The following is a 16,695-nucleotide window of genomic DNA, read 5'->3' on the forward strand; positions in this document are numbered from 1 at the left end:
ATGTTAAGCAGGAGTGAGGGATATGTACGTTGGACAGCTTATCTCATTTTGGAACTCATGATAAACAGAAAAAAAAAAATTTTCCCCTTGCAATATTGGATGAACTTCAACCTCTCACTTACTTTAAAGGTCAAATGCCCACATCCACACATGCTTCTCTTAAAACAAATCTCATTATCAAGATGGCACAATGCCAGAAAGTCTTCTCTCTGCCAACCAGGATACTGAAGATGCCTTCTGTTGTAACTGTGGCCATATGAGGAACAGCCATTGGTTCACGATGTGTCACGCCAACAGATGCAGGCTATAAAAGTGGCAGCAATTTTGCACCCTCTCCAACCATTTGGACACCCTCAGCTTGTACAGAAGGAGCACGAGAGTCAACAAGATGAAGGCTCTGCTCTTGAGTCTTGTCTTTGGTCTGCTTGTTGCCAGTCAAGGTGATGCTCACACAGACGCCTCACAGGTACCAGGGGCATTTGAGTGTGCTCTAAGCTTGGGAGGAAGTCTTGGCGTGTATCCCTGTGAGTGTCCCTTTCGAGGTTTGGTCATGTGGATTGCTAAGTCTAGCCATCTCTCTGCAATTCAAAATTGCTCCATTCACTAACTCTATTCTTGCTGTTTGGGATGTGTGTATCACGTCTGCCATCTATTCATTGGCTCTCGTGTATGTTCACTGTTCTTGTAAAATTGAAGGAACAACACAAAGCTGTTGGATTAGGGCTATTGTGTTTGACAAGACAGCTCAAGCTGTTTCAGTAATTTGTCAATTGTCTCCTTTACTTGACTTGAGTTTTCACATGATTCTATACCTAGGGCCGTGCTCATAAAGATAGGTAACTTCTGCTCAAGTTCCTTCCTGAGGGACGGTGTCGGGCAGAATTTACAGAGATGGACTAAGGTTTTTGAAAGGAATTTTGCTTTTAGTTTACAGGAAGATGGTTAACCCATTACATCGCAGCCAATAACATAGAGAAGATCACTGAGGGCGCACCATTCCACATTTTCATGCGTTACATTGAGTTTGATGAAGAAAATGGCACGATACACTTCCGCTTTTATGTCAAGTAAGTAAAAATCACCCAGAAGGAAAACACCTACAAACCCTGACCTGAGGGAGAGTGTGTCTTCCCCGTCTGCAGGGAACTCTCTGGGCGATTTTGAGAGCATTATGCCCTGTGCTGTGGGGCTGAGCAGGGTCTTTGAGCTGGGGGGAGGGGATCAGCTCCTCTTTGAAACTTCAGGGAATGTCCTGAAAACTCTGCTTAGAGAAGGAATTCAGAAGCTCCACTGGCATCAGCTCATTAAGGGAAAGAGGGACACAGCAGAGGGAAGAATCTCGTGTCCTGGAACCCACAGTCCCCACTAGGGACTTGACCCCTTCCTGCAGAATTTGTAAGAGACGGTTCCCGCTGAGCCCAGAAGTGAGAGCAGGGGGAGAGCACACAGTGAGCTCTGCCCTCGGGGCTTCCTCATGGGAGGTTTCATCATCACTGAGTTTCCAAAGCTGTCAGAGCCCCTAGTGACTTTCCCAGTGCCTTCCCAGGCGCCTGCCATGCCAATGAACGTGACACGAGTTCAGTCACCGTGTCGGGAAGATCCCCTGGAGGAGGAACTGGCTACTCACTTCGGTATTCTTGCCTGGAGAATCCCATGGACAGAGACGCCTGGTGGGCTACAGTCCAAGGGGTCACAAAGAGTCCGACAGGACTGAGCAACCAAGAACATACATACAGTCCCAAGTACCATTCATAGAATGTCCACTATACCGCAGATGGTTTCCTAAGAACATGCAATTATGGCAGAAACCAACCCAAGCTTGTTCAGCAATTGTCCGCCTCTCACAAAAGAAAATAAGGAAATGTACACTCAACAATGTATTGAGAGGAATAAGAACATTAAGAGAAGAAACAAACTGTTTTGTGCTTGGTGAGATAGCTTTATAAATATTTAAAAAATGACTATATATTATATATATACATAAGTTTCATAGCAGCAGTTCACTTGCTCAGTCTTGTCTGACTCATTACAACCCCTTGAACTGTAGCACGCTATGCTTCCCTGTCCTTCATCATCTCGAGGAGCTTGCTCAAATTCATGTTCATTGAGTTAGTGATCGGAGAAGGCAATGGAAAGCCACTCCAGTACTCTTGCCTAGAAAATCCCATGGATGGAGGAACCTGGTAGGCTGCAGTCCGTGGGGTCGCTAAGGGTCGGACACGACTGAGTGACTTCACTTTCACTTTTCACTTTCACACATTGGAGAAGGAAATGGCAACCCGCTCCAGTGTTCTTGCCTGGAGAATCCCAGGGATGGGGGAGCCTGGTGGGCTTCCATCTATGGGGTCACACAGAGTCGGACACGACTGAAGTGACTTGGCAGCAGCAGCAGCAGCAGCAGCAAAGTCAGTGATGCCATCCAACCATCTCCTCCTCTGTGGTCCCCTTCTTCTCCTGCTTTCAATCTTTCCCAGCATCAGGTTCTTTTCCAATGAGACAGTTCTTCGCATCAGGTGGCCAGAGTATTGGAGTTTCACCTTCAGTATTTGATAGTATGTTACTGCTACTGCTAAGTCACTTCAGTCGTGTCTGACTCTGTGTGACCCCATAGATGGCAGCCCACCAGGCTCCCCCGTCCCTGGGATTCTCCAGGCAAGAACACTGGAGTGGGTTGCCATTTCCTTCTCCAATGTGATAGTATAATCATAATCAAATTAGAACCACTCATACAGGAACAGACTCACAGACTCACAGACACATATATCCTATCTCAGGAGAAACAGTTGTCTGTTTTCATTAATCTTTTGAGAACATCTGTTATCTTCCTCTTGGCCATATTTTACAATTTTTTGTGTCGTATGTTTAACTTTTCACGTGGCTACTCTTTCTGAAGTCAATTTTGCCTAGAGTAGGAAATGGCAACCCACTCCAGTATTGTTTCCTGGAGAATCCCATGGACAGAGGAACCTGGCGGGCTACAGTCCATGGGGTTCCAAAGAGTCGGCCACAAGTGAGCAAGTGAGAACACAAAAAGTATAATCAAACGCGTAGTTAAATGCACCTTTGTGGAATGCACAGTTCAATGAGTTTTCACATGTTCTCAATTGTTTCACCATCTACACAGTCAAGATATAAAATTCCACCCTTCAGCTGGTGGCTCAGTGCTTAAGAATCCATCTGCCAATGCAGGAGACGTGAGCTCCATCTCTGGTCTGGAGGGACCCCACATGCCTGGGTTGCTACAATGACTGAGCCTATGAGCTATATGCTCTAAAACAAGGGAAGGCACCATAGTGAGAATTCTGGTCATTGCAACTAGAGAGTAATAACCCTTGCCCTCAGCAATAGAGAGAGGCCTGAGTGACAAAAAGACAACACACATACTCAAAAATAAAATCAGTGCTTTTTTGAAAAGAAAGATATAAAATTTCTGCAGCACACCTCCTTTTCTTCACTCATCATTAAATGTCTACCTCTGAAGCCACAGGTAAGAACACATCTGCATATCTTCACCTTTTCTGGCTCTTCATGCAACAAAATAACGCACTCTGAATCATTTTCCCCACCTTCCATCACCTAGCACAATGTTTAAAACAGTTATCAGTGTGTGCATATACAAAGAATCACATTTTTCAAGCCAAATGAAAGGAGTTTGTCTGCTCAGATAAAATTTTGTGTGTTTCCAGTTATATTGAATAATTGTGTTCTCACTTTGTGGTTGTTTTCCAGTGATTTCAATGCATTTCATTTCCCTAATCACTAAGCGGGCTTCCCTGATAGCTCAGTTGGTAACGAATCTGCCTGCGATGCAGGAGACCCCGGTTCAATTCCTGGGTCAGGAAGATCTGCTTGAGAAGGGATAGGCTACCCACTCCAGTATATTTGGGCTTCCCTTGTAGCAAAGCTGGTAAAGAATCTGCCTGTAATGCAGTAGACCTGGATTTGATCCCTAGGTTGGGAAAATCCCCTGGAGAAGGGAAAGGCTACCCACTCCAGTATTCTGGCTGGAGAATTCCATGGACTGTATAGTCCATGGCGTCACAAAGAGGCAGACACGACTGAGTGACTTGTACTTTCACTTTCAATGACCGAAAACACTGACCACACTTTATTGTGGACATTCTTTTCCAACGTGTCTGTTCAAAAAGTAATCCAGTTCCTGTACTGTTATTTCTCTTTTAGTATTTGTTTCATAGACATTCTTTATATGTGCCAAATACACCTTTCTTCACATACATGTACAGAGGACATATGTGAAGTCACTCACTCTTTTGTTACAGAGGTGACAACATATACTAATCATAGTTTATATACATAAATTTTTTCATAATATCATATAAGCACATCATGTGTACTTAAGTGTTTGCACTTGCGTCTGAGTGAATGTGAAATGTATCTGTATCGGTACATGTGTCTTTCAGATTTAATACTCATGGATGGGCGAAGAGTGTGTGTTTGTAGAAAATAAAACTGTTTTTAAATTTTGTCATTTTTGGCTCTCATATTGTCTAATCAAGGCTTCCCTGGTGGCTCTTATATTGTGTAATAAGGCCTGGTGGATTTCATATTGTCTAATAATGCCTGGTGGCTCTCATATTGTCTAACAAGGGCTTCCTTGGTGTCTCAGAGGGTAAAGAATCTTCCTGTAATGCAGGGGACCTGGATTTGATCTCTGGGTTGGGAAATTCCTCTGGAGAGGAAATGGCAACCCACTCCAGTCTTCTTGCCAGAAGAATCCCATGGACAGTGGAGAGTCCTGGCAGGCTACAGTCCATGGGGTCACAAGGAGTTGGACACAACTGAGAGAATAACACTTTCACTTTCAGTCTAATGAATCACTGCCTGGGTTGTGCCAACCCCCAAGGTTTGTCATGAAGGCTATGCCTCTCTGTTTTCACAAACTATATAAAGGAAAAGTTCATTCTTTTTCTTTTTTCCTAAAATTCTAGATTTCTCCATGTTTATTGGCTTTACGCACAACCTGTTTTGAATCTACAGGTTATCTTCAGAACTACTAGTCAGATTCAGTGTGTAGACAAAGCATCCTTGCCACTTGATAGTTACTGGATCTGAGACAACATATTTTGTCTCTTTGGAAGGTCAAAACGTTCATCTGCACTGAGGTGATACCTGACACATATTCTTGGGTGTCACAAAGAATCTTAATTATACATCAAATTTTTATTATCTTAATTAACCAACTTGAATATATTTTGTTTTTAAGGAATAATGGAGAATGCATAGAGAAATATGTCTCAGGCATAAAGGAAAATCACCTTTATTCTGTTGACTGTAAGTATGAATGTTTCACTGGAAAGTGTATGTTAAGGTAGAAATGTTGATCTCAACTTTCTTCAATAATCCCATACACCTGAATTCTACTCCTACTAAGAATCAGAGGTTAGGGATTGGAATGTCTCCCCTCCATGGAGTGCTAATCAATGGGACCAGAGCCCAACATCCTAGGGTATGAAGTTAAGTGGGCCTTAGGAAGCATTATATGAACAACGCTAGTGGAGGTGACAGAATTCAAGCTGAGCTGTTTAAATTCCTAAAAGATGATGCTGTCAAAGGGATGCAAGCAATGTGCCAGCAACTTTCGAAAACTCGGCAGTGGCCACAGAACTGGAAAAGGTCAGTTCCCATTTCAATCCCAAAGAAGAGCAATGACAAAGAATGTTCAAACTACTGCACTGCTGTGCTCATTTCACATGCAAGCAAGATAGTGCTCAAGATCCTTCAAGCTAGGATTCAGCGGTACATGATCGGACAACTTCCAGAAGTATTGGCATGATTTAGAAAAGGCAGATGAACCAGATCAAATTGTTAACATTCACGGGATCATGGAGAAAGCAAGGTGATTCCAGAAAAAAAAAAAAAGAAATTCTTTCTGCTTCATTGGATATGCTAAAGCCTTTGACTGTGTAGATAACAACAAACTGTGGAAAACTCTTAAAGATATGGAAATACCAGATTACTTGTCTCCTGAGAAACCTGTATGTTGATCAGTCAGCAACAGAGAGACGTGGAACAGCAGGCTGGTTCAAAATTGGGAGAAGAGTACAATAAGTTGGTATGTACTGTCATGCTTCTTGTATAACTTACATGCAGAGTACATCATGCTAAATGCCAGGCTGGATGAATGATTAGCTTTATGGAAGAGAGTGAAGAGGAACTAAAGAGTCTCATGATAACGGTGAAAGAGGAGCCTGAAAATGCTGGTCTAAAACTCAACATTCAAAAACGCTAAGATCATGGCATCTGCTCCCCTCACTTTATGGCAAATAGAAAGGGGAAAGAGTGGAAGCAGCAATAGATTTTATTTTCTTGGGCTCCAAAATCTCTGTGGGTTCTGACTGCCAGCCACATAATTAAAAGATGCTTGCTCCTTAGACGGAAAGCTATGACAACCAAGACAGCATATTAAAATGCAGAGACATCATTTTGCCAGCAAAGGTCCATATAGTCAACAGTATGCTCTGATTCAGTAGTTTTGTATGTATTTGAGAGTTGGACCATAGAGAAGGCTGAGTTAATGCTTTCAAATTGATGCTTTCGAATTGTGGCACTGGAGAAGTCTCTTGAGAGTCCCTTGGACAGCTAGGAGATCAAACCAGTCAATCCTAAAGGAGATAAACCAAGAATATTGACGGGAAGGACTAATGCTGAAGTCTCAGTATGTTTGCCACCTGATGTGAACATTTGACACATTGGAAAAGACCCTAATGCTGGGGAAGATCGAAGGTATAAGGAGGAGGGGGTGCCAGAGGATGAGATGGTTGGATGGCATCATCAACTCAGTGGACATGAATTTGAGCAAACTCTAGAAGATCATGGAGGACAGAGGAACCTAGTGTCATACAGTTCATGGGGTCGTGGAGAATCAGATGTGACATAGCAATTAAATATCAACAAGAACAATGAGACTAAGCATGAGTGTAGAATTTGTATTTCATAGGGTTTTCACAGATAATTTACAACAGGCTTATGAACTGAGGTCTCAGGGGTCTATCTTGAGTTTACACATCAGTGCCATTCACTTTTTAAAAACAATCCTAAAATGTCTTTGGCCATCCAAGCTGAGATGGATGAACTTGAACTCAAGGAAATCATCATGAGTTCAACCATAAAGGCAGCTTCTGGTTAAAGCAATGGGGATGCTGGCTAAGTTTCGTATCTCTGAGCTCTTTATAACGGCCCTAAATAACATTATCATTTTTACATGGCCTAAGGGGAACATATTTGATTAAAATTTAAGCATATCAATATGTGATCACACTTGCCCAAAAAAGTAGTGGCACAGTGCTTATGCAATGATCACAAATTAGTAAAACTCGTGCCTGAAATGTTTCCCCATACTTTGAGCAATAACTTCTGATATTTGAGGTTTTCTAAACTATGCTTTCATTTTCTTATTCCCACTATATGGTTTCCTTTGGCCGAATCATGAATGCTTCCACTGTACTCATCTCCATTTTTGCAATCAGTTTTAGACTGATTTTTCACAGTGACTAAACAAGGGAGACAACAGAAGTGCAAGACTTCTTGGAAGGTCTCTTGGTGATTAGCCATTGCAGCCTTTAGGTTTGTTTTGGGGACTGTGAACTGTACCCACATCAGGCCCAGTTACCAGCAGTGGCCTTGATAGTGAACTGATGCCCAGAAGAGAGGTTTACTCTTACTGTTCCTTCCGTTCATGAACATCACAGTCAATTCAGTGATGCTGCTATTCCCACCTTGGTGAAGACATGGTGAACCACAGGTGGTCACTGATAATCTGAGGACATGCATAGTCTGACTTAAGCTGTCCCAACGTGAGCAAGGCTGGTGGACTCGGCATGGCCTTGGGAAAATTGCATATTCTTGTCAGGTCTCTGAGACTCTGGAGCTGCTTTGGCTGCTTTTTTTTTTTTTTCCCAAGCACACTAATAGTTTTCAGTGGTTCAGACACTGAGCAGTTGTGTTTTCAGGCTTCAAGGAACACAGATGGGCAGTTTAACATTCCATGTTGCTGAGTGATTGCAGGAGGGTGAGATGGAGGTCAGAAGAGAGAGAATGGACATAGAGGGTGTGGCGGTGACACACACTAGGTCAGAGCTGCTTCTTGTCCAGAAACATGGGCAGGGCAGAGCGGAGGGGCAGCGCTCCAGGTGGGGAAGGAGCTCACCACTAGGCAGTCACTGCCTACACTTCCCAGCAAGTAAGTTGTCTTCACACCAACAGACACGGCGATGGGCTGTGTCAAAACCCAGACTGAGGGGCTCGGGAAACACAATACTTAAAGTGCTCAAAAGGTTGCCTGGCCTGATGTAGCCACTCAGGAACAGAAGGTGATGAATGGTAGGTTGATTTTGGCCAAGAGAAACCGATCCCATGGCTGGGGTAACAGAAAGACAAAGAATTTTAGAACCTGTATTTGATAACACGTTCATAGTGTTTTAAAACACTCTCAGGAACTTCGCTGGTGGTCAGGGGATAAGAATTCTGCCAGCCAGGGCAGGAGACATAGGTTAAGTCCCTAGTCCGAGAAAATCCCACAGGCCATGTGGGAACTAAGCTCATGTACCACAGCTACTGATCCTGCACTCTAGAACCCCGAGTTGTAACTACTGAAGCTCATGCACCCCAGCTCCTGTGCTCAGCAACAAGAGAAGCCACTGCAATGAGAAGCCCTCACACCACAACTAGACTGTACTCCACTGTCACCACAAGTGGAGAAAGCCCATGGGCAGTAGGGAAGACTCAGCAAATCAGAAATAAATAAAAAAAACAAAAAGCAGAAAAAGAATCTGTTAGGTTTATCAGGCCACACGTTCTATAAAGCATCTTAGTAAGAGAACAAAGAGTGACTGGTTAATTGTAGGAAAAGTGGGGATGAGGAAAATCGTACCTCCTTCTGTTGCCATGGTTAACGGTAGCATTCTGTGCAGCATGAAGTGAGTGGGTCCATACACGATGGACCGTTCTTCATGCCCGCCGTGTGCCACAATAATCTAACTGACAACAAGGTAATTGGGGCTGCTTGTATCTTTTCTCTCTCTCACAGACGCGGGTCACAATGAATTTCAAGTCATTAATGGGGACCAGAACAATCTCATAACGCATAATGTCAACGTGGATGAACAAGGCAAGGAGACAGAAATGGTGGGATTATTTGGTAGGTATGACATCCTACAATTTCCACTGATATGGTAATGTTTCATGTCCACTGTCAGAACTTTCATTCAGAATATCAGAAGGTGCTGACAGTATTCAATATTCATGGTATAAGGCTTGCATCTTAATGCTCACCGAATTAAGGATCCTGGAAGGTAATCTACCGAGAAACAGGAGGTCATAGGGTGCAGAATATCACATCACCAGACATTTTAAAATGATTCTTATCTGTTGAAATTTTTAAAATGAAGTTTTACTAGAATCATTTTTAATATTTTATATTAAATATTGATATATTTAATATTTCAACGAATTTCATGCCTTGGCTATAATGAGGATGACTTTATTTCAGCCTTAATTTCTAATTTATTTTTTAAGTGAAGGATAAATGCTTTATCGGATTATGCTGTTTTCTGTCAAACATCGACATGAATCAGCCATAGGTATACATGTGCTTGTGTGAAAGTTGCTCAGTCATGTCTGATTCTTTTATACAGTCCATGGGATTCTCCAGGCCAGAAGACTGGAGTGGGTAGCCTTTGCCTTCTCCAGGGGATCTTGCCAACTCAGGGATCAAACCCAGGTCTCCCGCATTGCACGAGGATTCTTTACTAGCAGAGCCACAAGGGAAGCCCATAGGTATACATATGTCCCCACGCCTTTGAACCTCCCTCCCATCTCCCTCCCCATACCTCTCCATTTTGATACAGAGCCCCTGCTTGAGTTCCCTGAGACATACAGCAAATTCCCATTTTCTATCTATTTTACATATGGTAATGTAAGTTTCCATGTTACTCTCTCCATACATCTAACTGTCTCCTCCCCTCTCCCCATACCCATAAGTCTCTTCTTTATGACTGTTTATTCACTGATGCCCTGCAAATAAGTTCATTATCAGTACCATCTTTCTAGATTCCTTATATATGCAGATTCTATATGTATGTGCTAGTATACAGTATCAGTTTTCTGATGCACTGTAAGCCTTGGAACAGACACTTATAAGATAAATCTTTGTCCTGTTCCATGTTTCAAATGCATTGTTCTTATGAACAATGACATCACTCCCTAACCACACAAAAGCAATGAGAGGTGTGTGTGCCATGAGGACAACAGGTGTCTATTTCAGAAAAGGTTATTGGGTAGAGTGGTAGGTTCATGAAAGAGTAAATCACCCCCTGTTATTAAGTGTAAAGTGGTGAATGTGTCCGTGGAAGGGGAGAAGTGTGTTTCCTATTAAGCTGGGTCTAGAAACAGATATGAATGGCAGGTACATATACGAGGAAGGTGAGAGAAGCAAGTAGGTTCCATATTAGGATGGACTCAGCCGCAAATTCATGAAGACCCTGGCAAGTCTTTGTGGTCCAGCTCCTGATGCTGAGGAGTAGGGTGTCCTACTCACCAACTTGGACTGGGGTCAATTCTTAAGACAGAAAGCACATGTCTGTGTCGTGGGAACCATTGAAAGTTCTTTGATTATACAAGTGAACATCCGATTGGCATGTTCCATTCCTTGTTCTGTAGATTAAGAAATTTCTGTGGGTTCCCAGGGGTCAATAATTCTGAGTTTTGCACGGTGATTTTACAGGCAAAGGAAATGAGCCTGATTCGAAATACGAAGAAGAGTTCAAAAATGCGGTGAGAGAAAAAGGGATTCCAGAAGAAAATATCCTGAATTTCTTCTATAATGGTAATGGAATTATACTTTTTTCCCTGACCATACCATTCGCCTTGTGTGTAAATATCAGGAAACAAATCAGCTTATTCTAAATTTCTTCTTCCACAAGTAATCTCTTTTAAGATCCCTTATTTAAAAAAAAAAAAGAAAGTAAGAAAGAAACATTGGAGATGCTGGAGATGTTAGTAATCGGTGGCTCTTTTATTTCTCCCATTTTGTTTTTCCCCAGATGACTGTCCAGAGGAGTGAAAAACAGTGACTCTGATACTATTGTAAGTAAACACGGTCCTTTATTAATGGTGACCCTTCTAGATGAAGCAATAAGGACACACTGTTATTTCATATGTGTGAAATGTTTGTCCCAACAATTTAAACGTGTCACAAAGGAATTTTGGGGATGGGAGGAGACGGGGACGGCAATGAGATGGCTGGATGGCATCACCGACTCGATGGACATGAGTTTGAGTGAACTCCGGGAGTTGGTGATGGACAGGGAGCCCTGGTGTGCTGTGATTCATGGGGTCGCAAAGAGTCGAACACGACTGAGTGAATGAACTGAACTGAACTTACTGAAGGAATTTTTTTTTGTTACATAATTTCGTTGCTCTTGAGCCATATTAAATTGCAAACAGTTTGGTTGATTAACGCTGAGCAGCTGTGGTGAGAGAGTCTTATCCTACAGGAATCTTGCAGACCAGAATCTTCAGACAGAAGCAGGAATCCCCATGAGTAGGTGGACCTTGCAGTTGTCCCCACACATACCTCCTCCAAGAGAATTGGTACTAAAGAGAGCCCTGCTTCAGAGAAGCAGTTGGTATAGAATCCACCTGCAATGCAGGAGAACCCGGTTCGATTCCTGGGTCGGGAAGATCTGCTGGAGAAGGGAAAGGCTACCCACTCCAGTATTCTTGGGCTTCCCTTGTGGCTCAGCTGGGGAGGCCTGGGTTTGATTCCTGGGTTGGGAAGATGCCTTGGAAAAGGGGAAAGTTTCTCTAGTATTCTGGCCTGGAGAATTCCATGCACTGTCATTGTCCAAGGGATTGCAAAGAGTTGGACATGACAGAGTGACTTTCACTTTCACATAGATATCACTTCTCTATGGAATCTAAAACACACCATGGAGGAACTTATTTACAAAACAGAAACAGACTCAGAGACGTGGGGAACAGACTTGTGGTTGCCAAGTGGGAGGGGCTTGGGGAAGAGAAGGATTGGGTGTTTGCGATTGAAAAGTGAAAGAAAGGTTCGTTGCTCAGTCATGTTGGACTCTCTGCGACCCCATGGAACGTAGCCTTCCAAACTCCTCTGTCCATGGGATTCTCCAGGCAAAAATACTGGCGTGAGTCCATTCCCTTCTATACAGGATCTTACCAACACAGGGATCAAGCCCCTGAATCATAGGCAGATCCTTACCATCTGAGAAGTTTGGGGTTAGAAGATGGAAACTGTTATATACAGGATGGATAGAGGACAAGGTTCAACTGCATAGCATAGGGGACTGTATGCAATATTCTGTAAAAACCTAAATGGGAAAAGGATCTGAAAAAGAACATATACTAGTTTTTGTATGTATAATCACTTGGCTGGACACCTGAAATTAATGCAACATTGATAATCAACTATACTCTAATATTTAAAAAGTAAAAAAAATAAAAAATAAAAAATTCTTGAGTACCCAAAAGACAAAAGTTTCAGGGTTAGAGTTGTCTACTCCAATTACAGAGCCTGAAAATCATCTTTAGATGAAGATGTACATGCATTGTGAAATCATTACTCATAGACCCAATCCCCAATGGGGAATCTCCAACCTTGTGTACATCCTGGGGACAATTCCACAGGGAACCTGCTATCACAGAGGTGTGGAGTGTTGTGGTCCACCTGGAATTGGATAGTGGCTCAGCGACCAGATCCCTGTACCCTGGACAGCTGACTGCCTGAGGCTCACCCCTGTCAGCCATCACACGGTCGACTGTACTAAACCTCTGGTTCTGTTTTATTCACCTACAGAAAGATTCACTGAGACCAGACATGTCCTTGTCTCCGTGGAATCAAGATAAACAACACGAAGACGACTTTCCTGGTTCCTGATTAACATGATCCTGCTCTCTTCACACGCACACTCCTGCTCCCATCTCATCGTTCCCTGTCACTATATCGTGTCTTGATGTTGTTATTTGATTGCTGAGGGTTTAAATAAATCGATTTACTGTCTGCCCTGCACACGTATGTCTGTGCAAAAGTCACCTCATTTAAAACACACAAAGTCCACACTAAGTATCCAGGAAACTGTGCCTTTCATAGGACAGGTGTTCATCAGAGACAATCTTTATGTAGATTTGGTAGACATGCCCTCAGGTGTCCAGGGAAGAGGGAGAAAAGAGACTAAAGCATCATGGGGCACGGTTACGAATCCTTTCACCATATGGGCTTATCTGGTGGCTCAAATGGTAAAGAATCTGCCTGCAATCAGAAGACCCAGGTTCTATCCTTGGGTCAGGAAGATACTCTGGAGAAGGAAACAGTAACCCACTCCAATATTTCCTGAAGAACGCCATGGACAGAGGAGCCTGGTTGGCTACAGTCCATAGGATCCTAAAGAATTGGACAGGCCTGAGCAACTAACACTTTCACTTTCAGTCTACTGTAGGGAAGGGGGCATTCTGATCAAGGAAAATTCCCTCAGAAGCATCTATTTATTCCTGAGAATGGAATGTCAGTTCCACTCACTGAGGTTTATGCATGCAAGTGCAGGATAACATTACTGTAGCTGAGGGCAAATGTGTAGTCTGACATCACCAGGACTTCTGCATTTGAGCTGAAGGACTCATATTTCCGAACAAGTGAAACAGAAGGAATCAAAGATGGGGCGGCAGCTGACACTTGAGAGCCAGACGAGGCAGCAGCAACTGAACCACAGTTCACTGCACCTAAAGATGGTCTTCCAGCCTCTTTACGCTCCAAACAGCAGTGAACAGGAGCATTTTCAAGGACTGGACATTCCCTTGATAATGGGCAGAGCATGCTGATCAGCACCCGTACAGTACTCAGGGTGGTTAGAATCCAAAAGTTCTATCAAGCACTCAAGATATAGAGATAGTTATGGAGCTTCCCTGGTGGTCCAGGGGTTATGAATCCACAAGCCAGGGCAGGGGATGGGGCTTTGATTCCTGGTCCAGGAGGATTCCGCGTGCCAGGATGCAGCTGAGCCCATGAGACAGAACTACTGAGCCTGTGCTCCAGAGCCTCTGCTCCATAACAAGAGAAGCCACTGCAATGAGAAGCCTGCACACAGCAACTGGAGAGTAGTCACTGCTTGCCACAACTAGAGAAAGATTGCATGTAGCAGAGAAGACCCAAGGTAGCCAAAAATAAACAGAGAACTCTTTAAGAAAAAATGATATAGAACTTATTCCAATGGTTGGGCCAAAATTCAGACATTTGATCCAAGTCCTAGGAAAATAATACCAGCCGTAAGTGATATGTAACAGAATAAATGTTTTAGTTCCTACATAGACAAGGCCTCCAAATGGGCTACAGCTGACCATTGACAAGGCAACAGCAATGAATGTTTCCATGGGTTAGTTGGGAGTCATGGAGGTCAAGGACGATGTTTAAGTTCTCCCTCTTGTATAGCAGAGTGGATGCAGTGGGAGTTCTGACTCGCGTCCTCATAGAGTGTCTAGAAATGCTGGATTGATTGGGTGTATACACACAGAGGCAATTGCACACAGAGTAAGAGGGTGAACATCTTAAGAAACACTTAAAAGGTAGAGCTGGCATAACCAAGTCAAAAACTGTGAAATATCATATACATATGTATCTGTATACATCCCTATGTACACACACACACACACAGATATATACATATATTAATACAAACATATGTGTTCCTGTGTATATTTATAAGATCAATATTAGTAAGACAAAGCAATTTTTAAAATTCTTTCTTTTTATTATTATTTTTTAATTTATTTTTTATAATTGGAGGCTAATTACTTTACAATATTGTGGTGCTTTTTGCCATACACTGACATGAATCAGCCACTGGTGTACACGTGTCCCCCTGTCCCAAAACCCCTCCCAGCTTCCTCCACATTCCATTCCTCTGGCTTGTCCTAGTGCACTGGCTTTGAGTGCTCTGTTTCATGCGTTGAACTCGGACTGGTCATCTACTTCACGTATGGTAATGTGTGAATGTTTCACATGTTTCAATGCTACTCTCTCAAATCATCCCACCCTACTTTCACCCAGAGTCCAAAAGTCTGTTCTTTACATCTGAGTCTCTTTTGCTGTCTCTCATATAGGGCCATCATTATCATCTTTCTAAATTCCATATACATGCATTAATATGCTGTGTTGGTGTTTTTCTTTCTGACATCCTTCACTCTGTATAATAGGCTCCAGTATCATCCATCTCACTAGAATTCATTCAAATTTTAATAGATGAGCAATATTTCATTGTGTATATGTACCATAACTTTCTTATCCATTCGTCTGCTGATGGACATCTAGGTTGCTTCCATGTCCTGGCTATTATAAACAGTGCTGCAATCAACATTGGGGTATACATGTCTCTTTCAATTCTAGTTTCCTTGGTGTAACAGGAGTGGGATTGCTGGGTCGTATGACAGTTCTATTTCCAGTTTTTTGAGGAATCTCCACACTGTTCTCCACAGTGGTTGTACTTGTTTGCATTCCCACCAACAGTGTAAGAGGGTTCCCTTCTCTCCACACCCTCTCCAGCATTTATTGCTTGTAGACGTTTGGATAGCAGCCATTCTGACTGGTGTGAAATGGTACGTCATTGTGGGTTTGATTTGCATTTCTCTGACAATGAGTGATGTTGAGTATCTTTTCATGTGTTTGTTAGCCATCTGTATGTCTTCTTTGGGAAAATGTCTGTTTAGTTCTTTGGCCCATTTTTTGATTGGGTCGTTTATTTTTCTGGTATTGAGCTGCCTGAACTCCTTGTATATTTTTGAGATTAATTTTTTGTAACTTGCTTCGTTTGTTATTATTTTCTCCCATTCTGAAAGCTGTCTTTTCAGCTTTCTTATACTTTCCTTCATTGTGAAAAAACTTTTAAGTTCAATTAGGTCCCACTTGTTTATTTTTGTTTTTATTTCCATTGCTCTGGGAGGTGGGTCATAGAGGATCTTGAGGGGATTTATGTCATTGAGTGTGCTACCTATGTTTTCCTCTAGGAATTTTATAGTTTTGGGTCTTATATTTAGATCTCTAATCCATTTTGAGTTTATCTTTGTGAATGTTGTTAGAAAGTTTTCTAGGAAAATTCCTCTACAGGTGGTTAACCAGTTTTCCCATCACCACTTGCTAAAGAGGTTGTCTTTTCTACAGTGTATATTTTTGCCTCCTTTGTCAAAGATAAGGTGGCCATAAACGTGTGGACTTATCTCTGAGCTTTCTATTTTGTTCCATGGATCTATATTTCTGTCTTTGTGCCACTACCATACTGTTTTGATGACTGTAGCTTTGCAGTATAATCTGAAGTCAGGCAGATTGATTCCTGTACATCCATTCTTCTTTCTCAAGATTGCTTTGACTATTCGAGGATTTTTGTATTTCCGTACAAGTTGTGAAATTATTTGTTCTAGTTCTCTGAAAAATACCATTGGTAGCTTGATAGGGATCACGTTGACTCTAAACATTGCTTTGGATAGTATACTCATTTTCACGCTATTTATTCTTCCAATCCATGAACATGGTATATTTCTCCATCTATTTGTGTCCTCTTTGATTTCTTTCACCAGTGTTTTATAGTTTTCTATATATAGGTCTTTTGTTTCTTTCCGTACGTTCCGTAAGTGGCTCAGTCGCGTCCGACTCTTTGCGACCCCGTGGAC

The 16,695-nt window shown here is 42.4% G+C and overlaps 1 protein-coding gene across 1 annotated transcript; it reads left to right on the forward strand.

Moving 5' to 3' along the window:
* The first annotated feature begins 351 nt into the window (after positions 1-351).
* LOC148773023 (odorant-binding protein-like) lies at positions 352-13,044 on the forward strand. The gene is made up of 7 exons (XM_088834551.1): positions 352-466; positions 928-1,067; positions 5,225-5,292; positions 9,047-9,157; positions 10,742-10,843; positions 11,061-11,103; positions 12,839-13,044. The coding sequence occupies exons 1-6, from the start codon at positions 389-391 to the stop codon at positions 11,078-11,080; spliced, it is 519 nt and encodes a 172-aa protein (XP_088690677.1). The 5' UTR covers positions 352-388; the 3' UTR covers positions 11,081-11,103; positions 12,839-13,044.
* The last annotated feature ends 3,651 nt before the right edge of the window (positions 13,045-16,695 follow it).

This window comes from Moschus berezovskii, chromosome Y, assembly GCF_049115385.1.
Source record: "Moschus berezovskii isolate FMDL1 chromosome Y, NW_MosBer_1.0, whole genome shotgun sequence".
Taxonomy (NCBI): domain Eukaryota; kingdom Metazoa; phylum Chordata; class Mammalia; order Artiodactyla; family Moschidae; genus Moschus; species Moschus berezovskii.